This window comes from Carassius auratus, chromosome 19, assembly GCF_003368295.1.
Source record: "Carassius auratus strain Wakin chromosome 19, ASM336829v1, whole genome shotgun sequence".
Lineage (NCBI taxonomy): Eukaryota > Metazoa > Chordata > Actinopteri > Cypriniformes > Cyprinidae > Carassius > Carassius auratus.
The window spans coordinates 6487117-6511070 of NC_039261.1; the positions used below are offsets into that span (position 1 = coordinate 6487117).

At 38.0% G+C, this 23954-nt stretch overlaps 1 protein-coding gene across 3 annotated transcripts in view; it reads left to right on the forward strand.

Moving 5' to 3' along the window:
- Window positions 1–23954, forward strand: part of samd12 (sterile alpha motif domain containing 12) — an 81863-nt gene that overhangs the window by 34000 nt on the left and 23909 nt on the right. Inside the window, exon 5 of one of the 3 annotated variants that reach the window (XM_026288562.1) lies at window positions 9879–10295. The exons of 1 other annotated variant lie outside the window; for it this stretch is intronic. In XM_026288562.1, the coding sequence (XP_026144347.1) occupies window positions 9879–9907 (29 nt within the window). In that variant the 3' untranslated portion in view covers window positions 9908–10295. Of the gene's footprint in view, window positions 1–9878; window positions 10312–23954 lie in introns of those variants that run through there. One more of the 3 variants, XM_026288560.1, reaches the window with a different exon arrangement.

The window sequence follows — 23954 nt, forward strand, 5'->3', positions numbered from 1 at the left end:
CTCTTGGGGTGTCGGTGGGAAAAGGTGCAGATTGGTATCATTATTTTGCGGCGCTTCGAGGAACCCTTCCTCTTCTCCAGAAGGTCAGATTAATTTCATTTTTTAATTTCCTTCCTAGGCAATCCCAGAAGAGACACTTCCTGAGCCCTGTTTGGGAAGATGTGATTAAGTCTTGTTGAAGAAAATGAGTAAAAGAAATATACTCTCCTATTATTCCTCCATAAGTTCCTGTCATTCAGTCACATGTTGTTTAATAGAGTCCTCAGCATATATAAAATTAAATGAGATAAATGCTTTGTTTTGAGTCTTTTGAAGTCTCAGAATAGTAAAAATTTAAATTACTGATTACTCCTTTTAAAGGTAATCATGTTACTGTTCTGATTAATTTATTTCAAAACGAATTAGTTACATTACTAATTGTTACTTTCTTTCTGTGTCCAAGAAATCCTAGAAATTTATATGAAATCCCAGCATAAACTTTCTTGATAAATATTTGTTGTTAAAGCATCAACATTCCCAGAACACTGTTATAACACTGAACACTGTTATTTTTAACTAAAGCAAGCATAGACTGCTACGTACATGGTTTGGCATGGTAGGAAACCAGCAAATAGTTCTCAGTTTATCACAATCTCATGAAGCTCTGTTATAACACGAAAAATATATGCATAATGAATAATTTTTAATGTCTACAATTCATGTGTTATAATTAGAGGATTCTTGTGCACGCAAATTTCAGCACTTGCGTCCCAGAAATCAGCATAGCATAAAGAAATGACAGGAGGGTGAGTAAATGATAACAAAACTTTAATTTTTGGGTGCACTGTCCCTTTAAGAGATCCTCCGCCAAGTTAAATTGAATTTGCAGTTCTACAAATTGAAAAGAGATATTATACAACTGAATTGAAATTAAGCATTTCTTTGAAGTACAGTTTTCTTTAAAAATCAATTTGAGGGAATTTTTTTTTTTTTTTTTTTTTTTGTCCCTCAGGGACAATCAGTTCAAACCAATTCTCAACTATCCATTCAAACAAAAGCTTTAACAAAGAAATGCATTTTGAAAAATGTTTATCTATTGATGAATGAAAGACATCCCACTTCCAAAAGGGTTCTTTTGTTTGCTAAATAGGCATGAAGAGTCTCTTCAGGGTTCAAGCAGATCTTTTGCTTGGATTTTCATCAATACGTTCAATAGAAGTACAGGGCTTAGAAAGTTCAGAGAACTGTTTGTGTTCCTTCGATTGACCATCATTGCTCATTAAAATGTGATTTCCAAGCAAAACTGTCTTTATTGAAACTGAACATCTTTAGATTTATTTTCATGATCTCATTTTTTTTTACTGATTTTCACCAACTTCCACCCACTGCTGACTAAAATACCCTTGACATGAGAAATCGAGAGCTCCCTACTTACATTTCCACTTTAGTTTTCATGTTCTGTATCAGAACTACAAGGCTAATCTTAGCTGTGCCATTTTGCTTTGCTCTTCACCGCATCTTGTTGCGTCGCACTTTGTGGGCTGTGAATACCAAGGTCACAGAGATGCCTGTTGCAGCACGATATTCCTCCAAATAAAAGATAGAGGAAACTGCGAAGTGTGTGTGTGTGTGTGTGTGTGTGTGTATGTATGTATATATATATATATATATGCATGTTTGTGTTTCAAGGACAGAGGAAGAAGAACATGCTATTAATGACACAAGGGCTGAGACTCCTAGATATAGAAAATGTGCACACATGCATATGGATTACAGTATGCAGACAGCTTTGTCCCTGTGCAGTGTTTAATTTTAAGTGTTTGTGTATATAGTGCATATATATACAGCTTAAGTCAAAAGTTTGCATACATTTTAGTTTTTTTATTATTTAAATTATTTTAACAAAGTAAAAGTGGGTAAACAAAATGCATGTTAATGTTTAATTAGTACTGACCTGAATAAAATATTTCACAAAAAAGATGTTTACATGTAGTCCACAAGAGAAAATGATAGTTGAATGTATGCCCCCTTTAAAAGTTTACATACGCTTGATTCTTAAAGGGTTAGTTCACTGAAAAATAGTTCTCGAGTCCAGAACAGTTTCTGTCGGACGCATCCGATTCGAAAACCGAGGAGCTGATGATACTGCACATGTGTGATTCAGCGTGAAGCAAACCGACACACAGAAATTCTGAACCGAACTGATTCTTTTGGTGATTGATTCTGAACTGATTCTGTGCTAGTTTTATGAGCACGGGTAAACCGAAGGCTTGAATCAAGGGCAATCATCGGCAATGACGTCATTACGTTGAACGCAAAAGAACTGGTGAACCGTTTTCTTTAAACGGTTTATTGAATCGAACTGTCCAAAAGAACCGGTTTGCGGCAAAAAATGAACTTCCCATCACTACTGGAGATCTGAAAACCGATGCAACCAGTTCTTGACTCGAGAACGAGTCAGTCTGTTGTTCGTTATCTTGCTCGGCTCGGTGTTCATCTTCAGTTCTCTCTTCACAGCAGTTCAGTCAGTGTACTGTTTGAGTGCATTAATTACTCCGGGATATTGGTTTGTTTGAACTCAGAGGGAGTGTTAGCCACATTAAAAAGTTAACAGCTTAAGTCATTTGTGGATTAATGCTTATTGGAGACGCGAACCATTTCAAACGATTCAGTTTGATTTGGTGAACTGGTTCAAAAAGATCTGGTTACATCGAATGATTCATTTGTGAACCGGATATCACCAAACTGCAGTGTTTTGAACGCGCTCACAACAGACAAGGAAGAGAAGACAATGCTGAATAAAGTCGTAGTTTTTGCTATTTTTGGAGCAAAATGTATTTTCGATGCTTCAAAATATTCGAACTGATCCTCTGATGTCACATGGACTACTTTGATGATGTTTTTCTTACTTTTCTGGACATGGACAGTAGGGCTGCACGATGTGTCGTTTAAGCATCGATATCGCGATGTACGAATCCACGATAGTCACATCGCAGGATGTGCGATGTAGGCTGTCGTATTTCATCTGTTATTCATTAACTGTACGTGCCAGCTGCTCCCCGGCCCTTGACGAATTTGTTTTGCGGATTAATTGCACAGCTTAACCATCATAGAGTGAAAGTTTATCATTGACAGGACTGAAAAACACATGCAAGTTTAACAGGGCAGAGAGAGATAGAGCGCGACAGAGAGAGAGCGTGCGCGATAGAGACAGAGAGAGAGAGAGAGAGAGAGAGAGAGCGCGCGCGAGAGAGAGAGAGAGACAGAGAAAGAGAGAGCGCACGCGCGAGAGAGACAGAGAGAGAGCGCCGTCTTCAAACAACACGAGCGCTGTCTTGCTCTCTCTCCCTCGCGCATATTAATCAATTGACACGATGGTGTCGATGTTTAAATAATTTAAAATGAGAATGTAAGTGTGCTCACACCATTTTTGTTTGTAAGAAAAAATCGCAATATATATCGCAGAAAAATTAAATATCGCAATGTCATTTTTTCCCAATATCGTGCAGCCCTAATGGACAGTATACCGTACACACAGTTTCAATGGAGGGACTGAAAGCTCTCGGACTAAATCTAAAATATGATCCACAGGTGAGGGTTATTGTTGTTGTTTAGTGATAGTTTTCACGAGTCCTTTGTTTGTCCTGAATAGTTCAACTGCCTGCAGTTCTTCAGAAAAATTCTTTCAGGTCCCACAAATTCTTTGGTTTTCCAGATTTTTTTTTGTATTTGAACCCTTTCCAACAATGACTGTATGATTTTTATGTCAATCTTTTCACACTTAGACCAACTGAGGGACTATTACCGAAGGTTCAAACACTCACTGATGCTTCAGAAGGGAAAATTATGCATTAAGAGAAGGGGTGAAAACTTTTGAACAGAATGAAGATGTGTAATTTCTTTTTTTATTTTGACTAAATATGTTTTTTTTTTTTGTACTGCCCTTCAGAAGCTATTCAAAATTTCAGAAAAAAAAAAATACTTTGCAAAAACTGATACATGATCCACCGAGCTGTTACAATGGTCTACACCATACAGATAAATCTGTGCAAATGGGATCATTTGCCCTGGAGGTCTGTCAGGTGCAGCCATCCGGTCAATACAGAGGAACAGCGTAGCATTGGCTGGATTAGAAAATCAGAAATGAACTGGCTGGAGGTTTGAGTTTCACAGCGTGGAGCCTCGTACATCAGTTTCCAGAGAGCAGCAGTGCCATTAAAAACGCATCGGCCCGGTTCCACTCTGTCTGCATCCCCCCCACCCCCCCATCTGCAGTGCAAAACCACCGAGCTCTCCGGCCGCCCGACGCCAAGATGCTCTCACAGATACACTCACACTTATACATTCACATAAACATGCACTGCCTTGTGTGCATATACACACTGGTAGTTGCCATGAAGTCAGCTTCCCAGCAATAGGCCGTGGACCTCGCCAGCAGGATCAATACTGTGGGCATTAAACCAAGGAAGCCAGTCCAAACTCTGCCCTGCTCCACCGAGGGTTGTTAATAAAAAATTTCTTCATTGCTTTTTATCATTCAGGCCAGGTCAGGCTCTTTAATGCTGTGCTTTTCATAGTGCGTGACTGTGTCTGCTCTGCATGAGAAAGATCAGGATTGTTGCACATCTACAAAACAACCTACTGTACATTCACTCCAAGCACTCATGTGTGAGCAATCTGGTTTTGAAATGTCATGTTACTTGCAGTGTGGACAGGGTGTAAAATGTATTTAAATCAGATTTCATAGGTAGAAGGCTTAGTAATTCATTAAATCATATTTATTTTTTAATAACCGTGAAAAAATTTGTGTTCCGTCTAGCATCAAAAGTTAGCAATAACATCCAGTCTCTAAGTCTGACAGTTAAATTTTAATATAAAATTGGCAAATTCCTAATACAATCCATCCAATTAGTATGAGAAGAGCACCGTTCTTGACTTTGGTAGATGAGTTATAGTTGAATTGGTATTCTTGAATGTCAACTTGAAAGTTGACACACTGGAAGCATGTAATAATTTTATGAAGGCGGGTTTAGATGTTTAAATTGTCTTTGTTGTGGGAAATGAAAAGGGTCTTTTAAAAGCGTTTTTTTTTATTAATGAGCTAGTAAGAGTGTGAGGCTGGTTTATCACATGGCTAGGATTGCAGGTTACTTCACCTAAGGTTACTTAACTGTCCATTTTATTCTCTTGCTCCAGCCCCAGCTATTTCTAACAGTGGCCCTTGAGCTCTGTAATTTGAGACTTCCTGCAGTCGAATATTACACCCTATGAAGGTACTGTAAAGTGATGAAACTATGGTACAGTGATAACATCAGATGGTAATACTGTGGTATTTAGGTACTTCATGATTACCATATTTATTTTACGATTGTATTTTCTATTTACATGCTCAAGGTACTTTTAAATAATACTTTGAAACATGCCCAAAACTATTGTAGAATCATTGTATATTTTTTATTAGCGTGGGCATTTGAAAAAGTTTATTCTAAAGAACAGAGTGAAGGAATGGTTAGGAGAAGGTGGCTTGGTGTCCTAGATTATATTGTGGGGTGGGAAGGAAAGTGTGTTTAGCTGACTGTCACCATACAATGACTCCATTTACCCCTAAAAAAAAAAATCAAGCTTTCATTTTACTTGGTCAAATTTTAAGGCTAATTTTAACTTTGGATGTGCGTAATTCCCATCAGTATAATAGTGTTTAGTTATTGTTATTTAGACAGGGATTTTTTTTAATTAGAAACAATATGTATAAATTATGAATTATATCATTAGTTTTCCACATAATGCAAATAAGAGAATGATTTTATAATAATAAATGTGCATGATTGACATATTTGTAATCATCCTTAAAGCAGACTTAATTCTGTTTATTCGGTATGTATTTTGCAGCCATTTAGCATTGTCAGAATCACTCAAAACAGATGTTTATAAAAGGGCAGACACCATCCTTTCTGGAGATAAGATACATAGAATGTGGTTTTCCTGTGCTTGTCCGAGCTTTGTTCAGCAGGTCTGAATATGAAGGTTTTCAGAGGCAGGTGTTCAGGTTTACTTTCTTGAGTTGGCAGACTCCGCTTCGATTTCCCCCTCGTCTTATTCAGATTCTCATCTGAAGTGGACTTGTGAGTTCATGCGAAAGAAAATCGCTCAATATACCAGAGGAACTGTTCTGTACATGTTATGTCCATGGAACGGTGACCTCTCAAAATGACATAAACATCTGTTTGAGTTCACAGGATAAATGGCCTTAATTATGCTATATTTTCCCCTCCATATTCTACAGAGGCTTTTGGACAAATAAAGCTAATTTCCCCCTCTCAGTCAACCCAGGGGCTCCACCTCTTGTTTTTCAATAAGTCTGATTGTAGCCTTTCACTGGACTATTGAACCTGCTCTCCCTGCTGTGCCGTCGCGCACACATCCTCTCTCATTTCTAGCCTCATCCATTCCTTCTCTAAAGAATTGCTGTTACATTCTCCAGCACTGATCAACAATCCATCATTAGCTATAATTGCTGCCATTACACATTTAATTGCCTGCCAAAATGTCCCTTTCCTCCCTCTCTGGGTGAGCATGATGAGAAGTGAATATCGTCTACAGTCTTCTTCTCAGGAAAAGTTTGCACTTTTCTTCCTTTAATTAAAAGTGTTAATTTGTTATAAGAAACAAGGCGTGACTGTAGGCACAGCTGGGTAAATTACTTACTAATTGTAGTCTGTTACTGATTACAGATTACATTATGAAAACTGTAGTCACTTGTATTTAAGTAATCTAGGTTACTAATTTTAAGCTAATGTATTTTGACTACTTTTTAGATTGCTTTTATATTACTTTTTTCAAACTTGTTTTGCCATTAAACTTGCCATATTGATGTAAAAAAAAAAAAAAAAAGCTAAGAGTACGAAAATATATTATTTGAAATATTTTTTGTCTGTCTTTGTGAATATAATCAAAACTGAATTGTATGACACACAGTAGCATTTTTGAAAGGAAAATTTAAACGAGACAAAAGAGGAGTGCCATTGTATGAATATGTAATTATGTAATCCATAAAAAATAACTGTAATCATATTATGAGCATTTTAAAATGCATTATACGCTAATTACAAGTACTAGTTTTTTTGTGAGAAACAGACCAAAGTTAATGTGAAACTTGCACATCCATGATAAGCGTAACAATGTCAGCTTCATGAATCAATCGTTACGTTGATTTGGACCTTCTCAGTGAATTGTTTGATCAGGTTTGTAAAACTTGTTTGAATGATTTGTTCATAAATAAGACTGAATTGGTTCTAGAGTGAGGGATAAATCACCCAAAATTAAAATTCTGTTATCATTTACCCGCGAACTGTTACAAACCTCTATGATGACTTCTGCTGAACAAGGCATTCATATAGGCTAACCCTATTTATTTATTTGTGATGCGATCTAGGAAAACCCAACACATGGTGAAATTTGACCTATTTTAGGTTTTGATACCATATGAAAGCTGACTTACAGACTAACATTAGACCGAAGAGGACTGTTTTCTGTTATTTATCAAGATAGGCATAATCTCTGAACGTTTTATCGCCCCTTATATGTTTGGATAGCACGAATAATGTACCTTTTAGTTAGAAAAGCGAGCGCAGCACACCTGTACATATAACAGACTCCTCCTCTTTAGTAACATCATCATCGAATCCTTCATCTCTGAACTTGAAATAGTCCATCATAACATCTTTTAGGGCACTGACATCACCACGACTGAGTGGACAGAGATGAGCAAGATCGTCTAAAAAGTGAGCAGCCTCAGACTACATTGTTTTCTTGCGCTCCACCATCTCACCATATTAAAAAATGAATTAATAAATATTGAAAATTGATTTTTGCCAAGATCTCTTTAGAGGTGATAGACATGATGTTATAGAATATTAATTGAATGCAACCTATTTTTCGAATTTCCTGAAAATGTCCCAGTACGACATCCAGCGTGTTTTCCCAGATCGCATCACATTTATATATGTATGTATTGTATGTATTCAAGATTCTTTATTGTCACTATACAAGTATAGTGAAATTTGAGCATTCCTAACAGCACAGTCACATGTCCCTATCATGCCATTTTTAAGGTTGCTGATATTGTTTTATGAGTATCCTAAAACAGGTTTACATGCATGCAAGGTCAAAAAATAGATTTAATTATACATAATTTCTAAATTATATGTAAACGACTTGTGTGAAGCAGTTCAAAGAATCAGTCTCTCTTAAGCAGTGTTGGGAATCGTTAAAAATGTTCCGGTTCCGGTTCCACCTAACGGTTCTGGTTCCGGTTCCATTAAAAAAATTGTGGTAAGGAACAATGCACAGTTTGTGTTCCACAGAAAAGGCAAGTCTTATGGGTTTGCAATTGAGAATACATAATGACAGAAATATTACATTTCACGGCCCGACTTCCTAGAAACCATATAGCAACAACCTGGCAACAACTTAAAACATTCTAGAATTGTGGCTGGGATTTTTATTTCATTCATTCAGTCCCTGTTTCCTGTTCTCTACTACCACTCCATGAATAATGTCGCAGCTGTGATCTAATTGTGAGTTTGCTCTTGCATCAGCTCACAGTATATCAGAATCTCACTGACTCATGGAGAGCAAATTGGCTTAAATCAGTTTGAGCCTTGATAAAAATCGGTTTATAAATATTTACCGACAACGACTGCCTAAAGGGTGGGTACCAATGAGACTTATTTGTATTTGTAAGTAGCAGATACACTGCACTATAGTTCCTTGTGTGAGAATGTCAAGCTGTTTGTGCCCCGTCTATATATCTGTGAGCAAGTATGTGTGTGTGTAAGTTTCAGAGTAGCTGCAGGCTTAGTTTTGCCCCCTATTAAAGATTTACACTCTTCACAGGGGTAGTTATTAAGCCCCTGGGCCCCTTTATGACACTTACTTTTAGTTTGATGGAAACATTGTGAGGAGATTAAAGCCACTTTATTGAAAGGGCTTTTTGCTATTCTGCTTGATTGATCTTCAGCAGGCCTTTGATACACAGAGTTAAATGTGTCTCTCTGTCTCCTTGTCATCTTTAAGGAATAGCCCAGAAAGAAAAAATCAACAAAAAAGAAGATTCTGTCATCATTTACTCCTTTTGAGTTGGATATTTCCATTAAATAAAAAATCCAATGCATCTTTCATCTTAGTTTCAATCTATATTTCATCCTATGTGTTGATCTATCTAGCAAGCAATTGGTCTGTTAAACTACCATTCTATCATTTTCTGGTTCTATCTATCTATCTATCTATCTGTCTGTCTGTCTGTCTGTCTGTCTGTCTGTCTGTCTGTCTGTCTATCTGTCTATCTGTCTGTCTGTCTGTCCATCGAGCTATTGATCTGTCTACCTATTGTTCTAGCATTTTATTGTTCAATAGCATTCTATCTGTCGTTCTATCATTCTGTCTATTTTTCTATAAATTCTATCCATCATTCTGTCTATCATTCTGTCACTCTGTGCCGTTCTGCCAATCTAATTTTCATTTTCATATATCTTTAGTTCTGTCATTCAGTCAAATTGTAATTCTATTTGTTACGTTATGCAATTATTTTTAGTTCTGTTTATCTATCTTTAGTTCTAAAGATCTATGTATAAGCACTCAAAACTCTCCAAACATGCTTGCAACAAGAACAATTCGCTTAAATTGTAAAATTATGTAATCTTGTTTTGAAAGATTATATCTTGCAGTATGTTTTTTGTCCTTACTCGTTTTTAACTAAAGAAAATACAACAACGTACTAAAATATTTAAGACATTTTTATGCAGTGCACACTCCCTACATTCTTCCTCTCACTCCATCTTGTTGTCATCCCCTTATGTAATTACCCGTCTTAATTGCTCACCTCCCTCTCATCCTGATAGCTTTCCTGATAACAAAAAACCAGTCATAACCGGCCGGGTGCGTGCAGGCACAGAAGAAACAAGTGCTGTGCATCCTCTTTCCACCTCAGATGTTTCCACGTTGAGTGATCTGTCCAAAGCATGCGTGGGCTCACCATGGCAAGAGATGCTCATATTTTATGGGCCCTGTTAGCGTTGAGATGTTACATTTTGGCTGAGAGCGAGATTATGAGAACCAGAAGGAGCGATGCTGCCGTCACCTGTTCTGACAGAGGCCAGACGGAGGAACACAGATGGTGCCTCGTTTTAGCCAATGGTGTTCCAATAAACCCATGATGGATGGACCATTATCCCACCCCCGGTTGCGGGCAATATATTACCCCAGTTGTTTGAACTGTTTCTCAGTATAAACACGCGTTTTGATTGTGAATGATGTTTGATATGTGATGATTGATATGTGATGTAATTTGTTGTAGTATTTAGATCAGTTTTTTATGTTGGTGGTTCCTTTAGCTATTTTCAAACAACTTAATGCAAGCCTGCCAGTCCTGTTTAACACCCTACATACATAATAGTGAATTTAAACTTCAAAAGTCATAAAAAAAGATGCCAATCCACTCCAGTCTGTAATTATATGTACATAACAGATTATAAAGTATACCTAATAAATATGTTTGAAAGTCCCAAATACGGAGTGAATATAATCTTAGTTAATCCAAGCTTTTAAATAGTTGTGTTCCTGAAAACCTACAATGAAGTTCGTCTAGAGAACACAGTGTACAGCTGCCCCCAGATCGGTTGCTGTGAAATCGAACACAATGAGAAGGTTCTCTCAAATGTACTGCTTAATAAATTGCAGACGGCAGGGTATCTAACAGTGCCTGGCAGAAAAATATTGTATTGTTTAAAAAAAAAAAAAAAAAAAACTTAGCTTAGGTGCTGGTCTTAACATAAGTAATAGTGTGTTATTTAAGGTTTGATGCCAGGTTTATTTGATGCATATAAACAACCTCTGTGCTCAAGAGTCTTCATTTAATATTCTCTGTTTGCACATTGCGTGCCGCACAAAGATTTGGACGTCTTTACGATTTATGTCTCTGGCTGTCTCTGTTACAACTTCCTCTGTGCATGCTGAGTGTACATTTATCCTTCTTTTCAATGGCGTGCACCTGCGTTGTGCAAACTAATCCTGGAAGGAGGTTGTGGAAACGCTGGAACGCCTCATCGGAAGTGCATTTATTAGGATTTGGATTAATTAAGGTTATGTTTTATGCCTAGACTAGACTGGTTGTGATTTAAAACCATCAAACGGCATTTCCAAAGTCTCTCCAAGTGCCAAATCCCTACTTCTGGTGTTTCTGGCAGCTCGCAGGAGACATAAATGTTCATCATCTCTTTGATTTTACAAAGTCTACCTTATTATAATATCTGATAGCATGCTCACCCGTGACAAGTTTGTTATTAGCCCAATTTTACGCTTAATTATGGCCTCCAGCGGTAGTCAGTGTTTTTTTTTTTTTTTCTTTATTTAATGATGTGGTCTGGACAGGTGGCAACGACGGTATTTGCATGCGGTGAGGGAGTCACCCCTCCAACCCCGCACGCTGCCGGTTTTTAATTAAGCCATGTGATTAAGGCGAGCCACGCCAAGCGTTTCAGCACCACGACAAATCAAATCAAACCACCCCCGTCGTGCCTAGCTGCCCTCTCCATTTCTCCTCAGTACAGGTCAGAGATGTATCCTCTGGCCATTAGGAACAAAGCAGATCTAGCAAATCAATTACAGAGAGCAGCGATAAAAGCCCAGTCGGTTTTATTTACACCCTTCGTTCACATAATTACATACTGTGCGTGAATGCCGGGGCGAGCTTGTGTGTGTGTCACACACTTCAATTTGGAGTGTTCCTCACTTTCTGGTTTATTGTGATAGTCCCTTTTATAGTAATTTGTCACACTCGGGGCAGCGATTCATAACAAAGCTGTCTGGTTATAAAGCAAATGCATAATACGTCCTCCCTTCTTTTGAGACTGCAGGCTTCTGAGATGTTCATGCTGCAGCTTCGGGCCTATTCAAGCAAACACTGGCTTTCCATTACACTATAAAACACACCTCAAATTTGTGTCAGGAATTTTTAAGCTGCCATGAATATTAATAACAGTAGGGATAAGCAATTGCATTTTATCTTTACCTTGCCTTAAAATGAAGATAAAAATGCATTATAATATATATGCATCCCTGCTTAGTTTGTGCGATCTCATCCTATTAAAGTTTGTTAACACTGGGGTAAAAATACACAATTCTTCAGCCAAGGTTCACTGATCGGTGCAGGCTGTATGTTTGTAATTTCTAGCTCCGCACAAGGAGTCACATCATAGGTCTGATCCTAAACAACTCACTGCCTTCACCCTTTTCTTTTTTCCTTTCCTTCCTCTTTTTATCTTTTTCTTCTCCCTGTCTTTCTCTCCCCATCTTCCACACTGCCCCCTCTCTCCTCTGAAGTGATAAGTGTTCTCTAACATGAGTGTTGCTCTCATCAGCTCATGATCTCTGATAAGATCCCTGCCGCCGTCACTGTAATATTATTCTTATTCTCTCTCTGTCACTTTTCATTCTTCCTCTGTTCATTTCTGAGTTTCTGTCTGCACCTCATGCCGCATTGTGAGTGTACTGCATAGATATGGAAGGCTTATAAAAAAAAGTCTTCTATCCTCATATATATACACTAAATGTGGAGCTCATTGGCCGAGTGAAAACGGCACATTGAAAACTCCATCAAAAATAAAATGTAAATAAAATTTTGCCACCATTGACAATGTTCTGTACATCCCCAGTATCCTATGTGTTTGTTTATTGGATATTTTGGGTAATTATGCTCTAAGCCACCAGTGGGAGTGTAGTACATTCAATGCTGTTAACACATTTTACCATGAAATCACTATGAAAGAGTCCACAGATTCCTGGACCTGTTCATTGCACTTACTTTATTCAAAAATTGGCACAATATCTGGCCATCTTTTAAACAATGAACATGTAGATGTTTAATTAATTAATTAATTTATTTTGGTAACACTTTAGTATAGGGACCAATTCTCACTATTAACTAGTTGCTTATTAGCATGCCTATAATTAATATATTGGCTGTTATTCAGTACATAAAGCACATATTCTGCAAGACCATATTCTGCATCGATAATCCTACCCCATACCTACTTTTACAGGAACAGCTACCTTACTAATTATTAAGAAGCAGCACATTTTACGTTTGTTAATATCGAGAAGTCAACCTTAAAATAAAGTGTGACCGTTTATTTTTTTCCTCTACTATGCTCAAAAGAGACATTAGAGACTTTTACATTGTTACAAAAATTTATTTCTCAATCTCTTATTTCCCATTATACAAATTCATACAGTCAAACCAAAAATTAATCAGACACCAGATATAATTTTCTCATTTTTTTACTAAAAAAATGCAGGACTCTATAGTTCATTTATGTGAGTGAGGATAGCAAAATAAAGTAAACTGTGACATACCCAAAAATTCTTCATACACTGGACTACCAGTAAAATTGATAAAAAAAAATGTGGGACCAAAAATTATTCAGACACTTGATTAAACACTTGCTTTCTTAAATTGCTAATGCAAACTTTTTACACCAGATTGAACAAAATTAAACATTGTTTGCTAATTGCTTGACCTAATTTGGTATTATCTAATTGTGTATTTAAATATAACAGCTGACATCGAACAGCTATTCAACCTAATTCATTACATACCTTTCTATCAAAGTTATCTGACATTATCAAGATGAATTTATTCTGACAGTTTAACTCTTGTCTCTTGAGTTCTTGTCATATTTTATTACCATTTTCTAAACCATAGTGAATAAACTGTGATAATGTGAGAAATGCTGAAGGTGTCTGAATAAGTTTTGGTTTTATTGTATATACCGTTCTACCAAATTTTTGTATTATATTATGAACATGCACTTGCACTAGAATGCAGATTGAGACTCCCTCAGAAGTATTTGAAACCAATCATTGTCTGGATAAGCACCTTTCACACTGTGAAAATACACTGGTAATGTGTCCTGGCAATTGTTCCCGGTTCGCTAGATTTTGCCACTTTCACACTGACAGTGATTACCCGGACTATGTGCGTGCGTTCACACACAACCCGTAAAGTCCCGTAAAGACATTTGACATCAGGATATTACATGTAATGTACAAGTCGAAAACGATAGGCACGTTAACTTTCATTTAACCCTTTGACGCATATGATCACACCGGTGTGATCAGTCTTGGCTGGTCCATGAAGCGTACGATCACACCGGTGTCATTAGAACTTTCAGTGCGTCACATCATCAACTGCTGAATTGAAATCTGCTTTCGCACTTTGCCTGGCGCAGAGCCAGATCAGACGCGCTGAGCGCTTGTCATATTATCACACACATTCAGTATTTTCAACCATTTAATGCTTATTTAAAGTTTCAGAGATTTACATACACATGAGTACTAGCAAAAACATACATTTACAGTTTGTAAAATATATGCTGATGTCTGTGGAAACGGCAATAATGATCCTTACAAATATAATCTGACAACATGTTTTTTATTGATATTATATACAGATTGTGTAGGTTACTAAAGTTTACTTTGCTCTTCTCCCAGTTTACCGTGGATTTACGTTTGTGTTTTCAGGAGGAGAGGATGAATTTGCATGTGGTAAATCCCACAGCTCGGATTCAGCGCGAACTAACATGGCGGCGCCCATCACCCGTTATAGATCAACTAACACGGTCAATATAAAGGTTTTTAAACTACCAATTATATTTCCTTGCTCGTATTTCAGAATCTGAATATCAGATATTTCATAATATAGTTTACACCTGTCAGTTCATGATATTTCATACAGGAAATTTTTGAATAAAACAGGAAAAACTAAATAAAAGCGATCCATGTGTCATACAGATCTATTTTGACTGTGTTGTGTCACATGACAAGCATGACGTGATGCCATGGAAAAAGTAAGGCTATACATTCTTAAATAACGGTCGCCTAAAGAAACTCACGCTAGGGGCTCAGTAAGAATATGTTAAACTAACATGCGAGAGGGTTAAGCTGGCGAACGATCTCAGCGTCAGTGCGGAAAGTGAGGAACTAACTGATCTCTGCTTCATTACAGTTTGCCCACATTTTTTTTTTTCCGCAAGCGCTGATTTGCCTTCAAACACCTGGTAAAAGAGTCACGTGATAATGTGGGTCATCACTACAAAACACCCTTTACGTCATTAGTTCTGGCTTTTGTTCACACAGTGCTCGTTCCAGGACTGAACCCGGCAATGTTACTAGGTCCCCGACCCGGGACCGATCCCTGAATCAATCACGGAATGTGTTTGCATTCACACAGAAGGTGACCCGCCAAAGTTCCGGCAATTTTCCGGGTCCAACATTATACAGTATTATGAAAGGTGCTATAGAAACTTCTGTTAACATAGTTAAGGTGGGTCAGAGAGATTCATCCTATCTAAATGTTATCATCCCCCCAATGTCCAATCACTACAGGTTACTGCAGCAAGAGACACCCCCCCCATTGCCAGCAGAACGTCACATAGATTTGCGGTCTACTTCGTCTTAATTAACCGAATGCATTTTTACATAGCCTGCCCTATTTTTCTGCATTTAGGTATGAGAATTGAGAACGGTCAACAAAAGATTCATCCCTAAGCTGGAGTGGACCCACTGCAGCTTACCTTCTTAATGCTGAGCTCAGGGCCATTTATCATTTTCAAAGTCTTATCACGAACTAAGCCAGGACCTGCCGTTCTTTGTCTTCAACTCCTGCAATGTTGGTTAGCCACTTGTGTTGTCAGTTTTCTAGCAGCGGGAGATTTGAGAGCACTCCTATATAACGCCTTCATTGAGCTTGAGAGGGACGGATGGGGCTGTGGGAACCAATCCAAACCACCTAGTGAGGTTTAGTGTTGTGTGTCCAGCCATGCTGTTTCCTCTCTTCTCTCAGCATTTGCGGACCTTTTGGAAGGGCGTCTATCTCTGAGAAGCACTCTTACTCTCTTAACTGCTTTCTCGCCTTACCAGATTTGAGTGTTGACTTTATTCCAGCACTTTCTAAACCCTTCCCCCTCACATATTCTACTGAACTCTTTCCCTTTTAATCCTGTTGCCTAAAATGGGCTTGTGTTTAATGGCGTACTCTCCTCCAGAGTTCTTGTTGAAAAGAGTTAATGGAGAGCATGGCTCTTTTAACTGAAGAAGAAGGGAGGAAGAAAGGAAAAAAGGAGGGAGAAAGGAATAGAGGCAAGGAGAACAGGGAAAAAGAGGGAACGAGAGATAAAGGATTAAGGTAGTTACAGTACAGCCACTCCACTCAGAGCAAGATTATCCTGCCTGCTGCAAACCAGGCACACAACACTCACGTCTTATCTGTGAACACTGTTGTTCTAGAAATTAGAATTCAGATTCAAATATGGAAATGTGTGGATTTGCAGCTGTGGGAAAAATGTGACTTATAACGAGGCCCGCAAATCTTTGAAAATATTGTTTTGTGTGCAGTATGTTCACTTGCAGTTAGGTCCATATATATTTGCCTGACACAAGCACAATTTTTATTATTTTAGCTGCTGACCAAAACATTTACAGTCATAAAGTTACAGTTATATAATGAATATGGGCTTAAAGTACACACTCTGATCTTTAATTTCTCATCAATATTGGAGGAAAAGTTAAAGGAATTACAGCTCTTTAATATATGCCTCCCCCCATTTTCAAGGGATCATAAGTAATTGGACCATTGTCTCAAAAGCTTTTCATGGACAGGCATGGGTTATTCCTTTGTTATTTCTGCATCAATTAAGGTAAAAGGTAAAAGTTCTGGAGTTGATTCTAAGTGTGCCCTTTGCATTTGGAAGCTGTTGCTCTGAACCCACATCTCGTGGTCAATGGAGCTCATGCTAGTGAATGTCTTCAAAGTCAAAACAAATCCATCAGAGAGCTAGCAGGAACATTGGGAGTGGCCAAATCTACAGTTTGGTACATTCTGAGAAAAAAAAAAACACTAGTGAACTCAGCAACATAAAAAGGCCTGGACATCCACAGAGGACAACAGTGATAGATGATCTTACAATCCTTTCCATGGTAGAGAAAAATTCATTTCACAACAGCCAGCGAGGTGAAGAACACTGTCCATGAGGAAGTTGTGTCACTGTCTACATTCATGAGAAGACTTCATAAGAGCAAATACAGAGGGTTCACCACAAGGTGCAAACAAGGCCAGATTATACTTTGGAAAAAAACAACAACATCTAAAATAGCCAGACCACTTCTGTAAAAGCATTCTTTGGACGGCTGAAATTAAGATCAACCTGTACCAGAATGACGGCAAGAAAAAAGCACTGGCTTGGAACAGCTCATGATCCAAAGCATACAACATCATCTGTGAAGCGGTGGAGCAGTGTGATGGCAAGAGCATGCATGGCTTCCAGTGGCACTGGATTACTGGTGTTTAGTGATGATGTGACAGAATACAGAAGCAGCCAGAACAAGAATTCTGAAGTGTATAGGGAAATACTCTCTGCTAGATTTGGACAAATGCAGTAAACTTGATTGGGCGGCGCTTCAAAGAAGAAGTGGACAATGACCCAAAACATACTGCAAAAACAACCCAGGAGTTTTTGAAGGAAAAAAGTGGAATATTATGCAACTGCCATGTCAATAGAACATGTCATGTTCAGCCCAATTGAGCATGCATTCCACTTTTTAAAGACAAAACTAAAGACAGAAGGACCCACAAACAAACAACAACTGAAGTCAGCTGCAGTGAAGTCCTGGCAAAGCATCACAAAGGAGGGTCTTTGAAGATGTCCATAAGTTTCAGACTGAAGTCATTACCTGCAAAGTATATCCAAAAGATGTCAAATAAAGTTCACTCATCCATAATAAAACATGCCTCACATGGCTACAGGGGGTGAATAAAGGCCTCCTGTAGCAAATCCTCCTGTAAGAAAAATATCCATATTTCAAACGTAATAAACACTTCTGTCTCACTTAATCTAACTTTCATAAGCAGAATCGGCATTGCATGATTAGTGACGAACGTGGAGAGAGAACAAAACTAAAAGCCAGTTACAAATTAGAAGCACAAAACAGGGAAGTTTCTTCTGCTCATCAAGGCTGCTATCATTTGATCAAAAATACAGACAAAAAACAGTAATATTGTGATACCCTACCCTATTTTATTTGTTCATTTCTTTACTTTTATTCTGGAATTATTCTGGAAAAGAAAGAAACTGGCTATATTTGTTTATAAAAGTGTTTAGGACTACAAGGGATCTTGTGTGGCCACCAGTGAGTGTTATCATGGAGTCTTTTTCCTTCTGTAATTAGGCGACAGCCAGTCAAACAAACCTGGATGGAATGAGTGCCCATGAGCAAAGATGGCAGATTGAGATAAATGAGAATATACATGGGTAATCTAGACTTTCTTGACTAGCTTCTCTAGATAACTTTTTCTGCTGAACATTATGGCTTTTCTGTTAAGCTGGTCTTTTCAGCTGGTCTTTTCTCTTTCTGTGTTTTTTTGTTTTTGTTTTTTTGTGTGTGTGTTTTTTGTAGATATCTACATATTCCTTGTTCTCACTTAAGCGAATGAGTATGTGAGCCAAGCCTTGGTCTCTCTCTCTTTGTCCCTCTTTGTCTCTTCACCACACAAAATCAGGGAGAGATGTAGTGAAAGACTAGAGGAGGCGACAGGGGCTCTAGGGAAATACAAAGCAATATCCCGACCACCCGGTTCATCCGCACTGCCCCTCACAATTACAATGCATCTGACAAAAGTATTGGGCCCAGATCCCCTGCCATTTCAGCTGATAGGCCCACCTGTCAGTGACAGGATTTCACAAAAAAGTGACCCCAAAAAATTGTATTAGTGCTGCCTTATTGAAAAAGAATGTAGGCAAGAGAACTCACAGGCTAACAATACAGTGTGTGGAGGCTGTCACTCAGCAGCCATAGAGATATAGTGTGTACAGATTTATTGCTGACATAAAATGGAGACAGATTCAAGTTAAAGAGTGCAGCCTAGTACTCCTGCTATATTAATGGATGCTTTATGCAACTTTTCACAGAATTTCAGCTTTATTGCTGTACTTCTTACATCGTTATGTAGATATTTGGTCATGCTGTGTTCACCCAAAAATGTGTTAGTGTCATATTTACATATTTTACATTGTTCATCCCAACCCTGTGTTATTTTTATTCCTCTTTGAAACAAAACTGCTAGATATTAGACAATTTGTGAGCTGTCATATGGGACATTTTTATGTCACAGCCCTGCTAACGTGAGCTCTGGCAAATGAAACCTGACAAAATATTAATTTATTTTTCTCATTCTGTTTTTATTACTATTTTTATTTTTATTAATTAATTAATTTTGGTGAATGAACTGTTGCTTTAAGATTTCAATGTATTTTAAGGAAACTGTTCAAATTCAAGTGTGTCAGTTTATTGAGATGTTTTTTGTTTTTTTGTTTTTTTACAGTTCATGGGATTCAAATCTTCATGGACTTAATCCTAAAATGTCAGCAGCTTCCAAACTAAGAGGATCAGATTCTTTACTAGTGCTTCCATTTCCATTATCAGCTGTGTAACGAAACTGACCAGTGGAGTCAACTTATTTCCACTGAGCCTCAAATACTGTACAGGGTCCCAGCCAGGCGCAATGCAGTTTCCAACACAATGAAAGTCACCTTGGTTTTCTGTATATATAGCCATATAGCCTTATATTTACAAAATCTTTATATTTTTGTTTGAAAACCCCTGGCTTTGGACAAAATACATTTAAATGGCATTAACTCTTGTCGCTGTCTTGGCATCACAGTTATGGTTAGGATGCAGAATAAACCATCATCTGTGAATGTATCTAGCGCTTCTTTGTTCACCAAATAACTTTATCGCCCAACGAAAAATCAGTAGCAGGACCACTTAAGTAGATGAAAGTAGCTATTCTGATGGCATTCAGTCTGGCTGATTCATGAGCAGGTCAAAGCACAGGGCAGATCATTCTCGAACAAGAGCTACTCGTCTTTGTACACAACAAATGGAGGGCAAGGTTCACCAATACAGTCCCCTGTTCTGAAAGAGGTTTTGACGCAGGACTGCTGCTCTGGAGTCAGATTCCCTCAGTGTGGTCCCCGAATTAGAAATACAGGCTTCAGGCGAAGTCTTTCTTGCTTCCTTTCTACAGTTTTACAATGAAGTTTTATACTGCATCTGCTGCTGGAGGGTCCCCAGAGAGACTGCTGGGGTGGCACAGATGGGTTATATGTAATCTTAAGGTGGCCAGGCCACTCAGTGTGTACGTTGCCAGAGATTCAAGATTAAATTTAGTGAGTTTCGTGAAGGTGAACTGAAGGTTCTCTCACACCACCTGCTCAGAAACAGCCCATGAGAGACTAATAGAGAGCAAATAGTTATGAAGTTGTTTGTCTTTTGTACTTTTATGGTTCCAAAGCAAAATCTACAGTTTTCCAGCATTCAGGACACAAAACCTAAAATAAATAAATGCATTTGTTTAGGTTGAGCAGCAACACTATTTTGTATTAATGGTAGGGATTCTTTTAATAACTTTCTAGCCTCTGCAGGAAAGCAAAATCAGGTTAAAATGTGTCTGAAGTGTTTTTTAGTTTTTTGTTGTTGTTTTTGTTTTTTTGCTCCATGAACTTCATTATGCATTGGCTTAAAAATAGAAGTGTGTTCTCTCCAACGCTCTGCTGCTTTGCTGCAAGCAACATTTTCATGTTTGTCAAAACAATAAACACATCCATCTAACCATCTAATCAATGTTGAATCAAATTGTTTCGCTGAAAAAGACAAATTTCACAGCTTAATGAAGCATTCTTGACATTTCCTGTAATACTCCATTCAGGCCAAGTTTTTGATTCAAAACCATAAGAATCCCTTCCATGTTGCAATACAATTTCTCACTTGCTATAAATAACTAATATGCATGTGCATCTTAAAGGGATAGTTATCCCTCTAAGCAGAGGTGGGACAAAGTCATTGTTATGCAAGTCACAAGTAAGTCTCAAGTCTTTGCCCCCGAGTCAAAGATGAGGCAAGTCCCGAGTCGAGTCAAAAGTCAAAGCCAACAAGTCTCAAGTCGAGTCCAAAGTCCTGCCATTTTAGTTTCTAGTCATTTCAAGTCCTCTTACCACAGAAATAAAATGGACGTTGACATGATGTTGGCGAGGTTTTCCATCTGAGTGTGCTACACTCATGTACCTCATATAATCCGGGTTCAAAAATCCCTATTTTTGTTAGCATGCACCAGCAAGGGAGATGTGTGTTTACTGTCTCGGTGATACAGTATTGTAAATCCAATAAGGTGCTTAGCATTCATTCAAAACTTACCTTTCTTTGTGCAACTTCGGGTGTCGTAAGTCACCTATAGGAGAAAAAAAAATCAATCCGTGGCGGTGGTTTTGCAATCCGTCCCCTCAGTTTATAAACTGTACTCACAAATTCATAAACTGTTCCCTCTGTGTAACAAATCGTGCCCACAAATTTCCAATCCGTGTGCTCAGATTTTGTAAACCGTACCCTCGGTTTTTGAACCCGGACCCACAAATTCATAATCCGCGCACACGCTTTCGCAATCCGTTCCCACGGATCTGTAAACCGTACTCACGGAATTCATGCAGCAAGCTACGTGTTAACATACAGTTTTACTGAATATTATTATGTGGAATAGGTTTAATAATAATAAAGGAATAATCTTGATTATTATTATACAATAAAACTGCCATTGTGACTAACTCTGGAGTAATTTTTTCCTCTGTTGTAAATTATTTTGGATAAAAGATTCTTATGCATAACCTGTATAATAATATATAATAATGATAATAATGAAGTTATTTTTATCATTTTAATTTGTAAGCTAAATAAATGAGTACAAGAAAATAATTCATGAATTGCTTTATTTTTAAATAACCTTTGACAGTTTTGGAAATGCTTGTGTTGTGTACAATTCTTTCTTAACATGCATGAAGACTTATTTATGTGATTTTATTATACTAAGCTCCATCCACCCCACCCCACCTGCCTGAGTTAGATGCAAGTTTCACTATTAATGGTATTATTAAATAATGAGGCCAAAAATAACATTGCATTCAGTTAGAGAGAAAAGGAATTAAAACATAACCGGCATATTATTTGTTTTATATTGCTTTTTAACCTTATTTTCTTCTTCTTTTTAGCGTTTATTTTTTTTGGCCATAAAACACAGGCAGCTGTGTCTTATCCTATTGGTGATTAATGTAAAATAAACGCTAAAAAGAAGACTATTTTGTGAATGCTGATCGTGGACTCATTGGATACTATGAAAAATAATTGTTAATAAACAGAAATGAATCTGCCGGTGGGGGCGGAGCTACAAATGCGTGTCAGTTAACAGATTGCAAAAGCATGCGCACGCAATATGAATTCGTGGGTACGGATTCAAAAACCGAGGGTACGGTTTACAAAATCTGAGTGCACAAATTGGGAATTCGTGGGTACAGTTTATAAACTGAGGGGACTGATTGCAAAACCTTTGCCACGGATGGATTTTTTTTCTCCTACAGGTGACGTGTGGGGCCCAGTAATACGGAGAGCGGCGCAGCCGTGTAAATTTTTTTTTTTTCCCCCAGGTTTTCATGGGAAGTAGCAAGTCTTCTCGAGTCAAAAGGCGCAAGTCCAAGTGAAGTCACGAGTCATTGATGTTAAAGTCCAAGTCGAGTTGCAAGTCTTTTGTACATTTTGTCGAGTCGAGTCCGAAGTCATCAAATTCATGACTCGAGTCCAAGACACATGACTCGAGTCCACACCTCTGCCTCTAAGTTAACTTTAATGTTGATCCACAGAAGAAATTAATGCATAATGGTTTACAATAACATGAGGATGAATATATGATGACAAAATTTTTATTAATGAGTGAAGTGTCCCTTTTATGAGCAGAGATTAGTTAAACATGCAGATTTTTTTGTATACACTAACAATTTTAGGATCTGTATGTATTTTTTTGAAAAAAAAAGTTCATTGTGCTCATTAAGGCTACTATAAAATAGATGCAGTGGTATTGTGAAATATTAGTTTTTTTAATGGAAAGCTGAATTTTCTGCATTATTACTCCAGTCTTCATGGGGAGAGAGTCACCATGTTTTGAGGGGGTCCCGCACTAAAAACCACATTCCGTGTCCTAAAATACGGCGCCGACATGAAAAACAATCCCCGGGAACAGTGAAAAAGTAGCCTAATTCCATGGGAAAACTGTGGACGTGGCAAGAGAGTAATGTCTATAACAGACATGACCGCTGTCGCAGCGCGACCACAACAGTTTGAAGTTGTCTAATTTGGCACGGTCTCCCTGCTGCACTAATAGGCTTTCCTCTGTGTATACATTTCCTTACAAGTACAATTTAAGCTGCATCATTTGTGTCCCCTTCAAAAATTGCTCTTGAGAAATTTTATGTTTATTGTCCCCCCAACTGTTAGACGAAATTTACGCCCCTGCAAACATGGAAACATCCACATACAGGAGGCCCATTTGGCGTATGTGCGTACGCTTGTCCTTGTACCTGTGTGCAGTAACCAAGGATACAAGGATCAAATGCAGGCACAATCGATCCCTCTTTTTCTCTCCCTCAGATCTGTCTCCCTCGACTGATAAATCCTGTCAGAACAATAAAAAATGCAAGACAGCTGAGATTTTCATGAAGTCTCACATGAAAGTTATAAGAGGTAATAAATCACGCAGAATTTCATCGAAGCGACGCATGTGCGTTCCAATTTCAGAGAACCGGGGTGGAGGAACAGTATTGCTGATTTGATCAGCAGACAAGGAGCGGGACGAGGCGGTATGTCATATTCGTGTATCTTTTCTATCAGCAAGGGCTCGTCGAGGTTTGAAATCTTGATGTTCGGCAATCCTCCTCTGTAGTGGGATATATCCTGGCGTTCCTGATTTTTCTTCTTTTCATGTGCACCAAACTCGGCACGAGAGCTACTAATATCTCCACACCATTAGCAGGGGAATAGAGGAACAA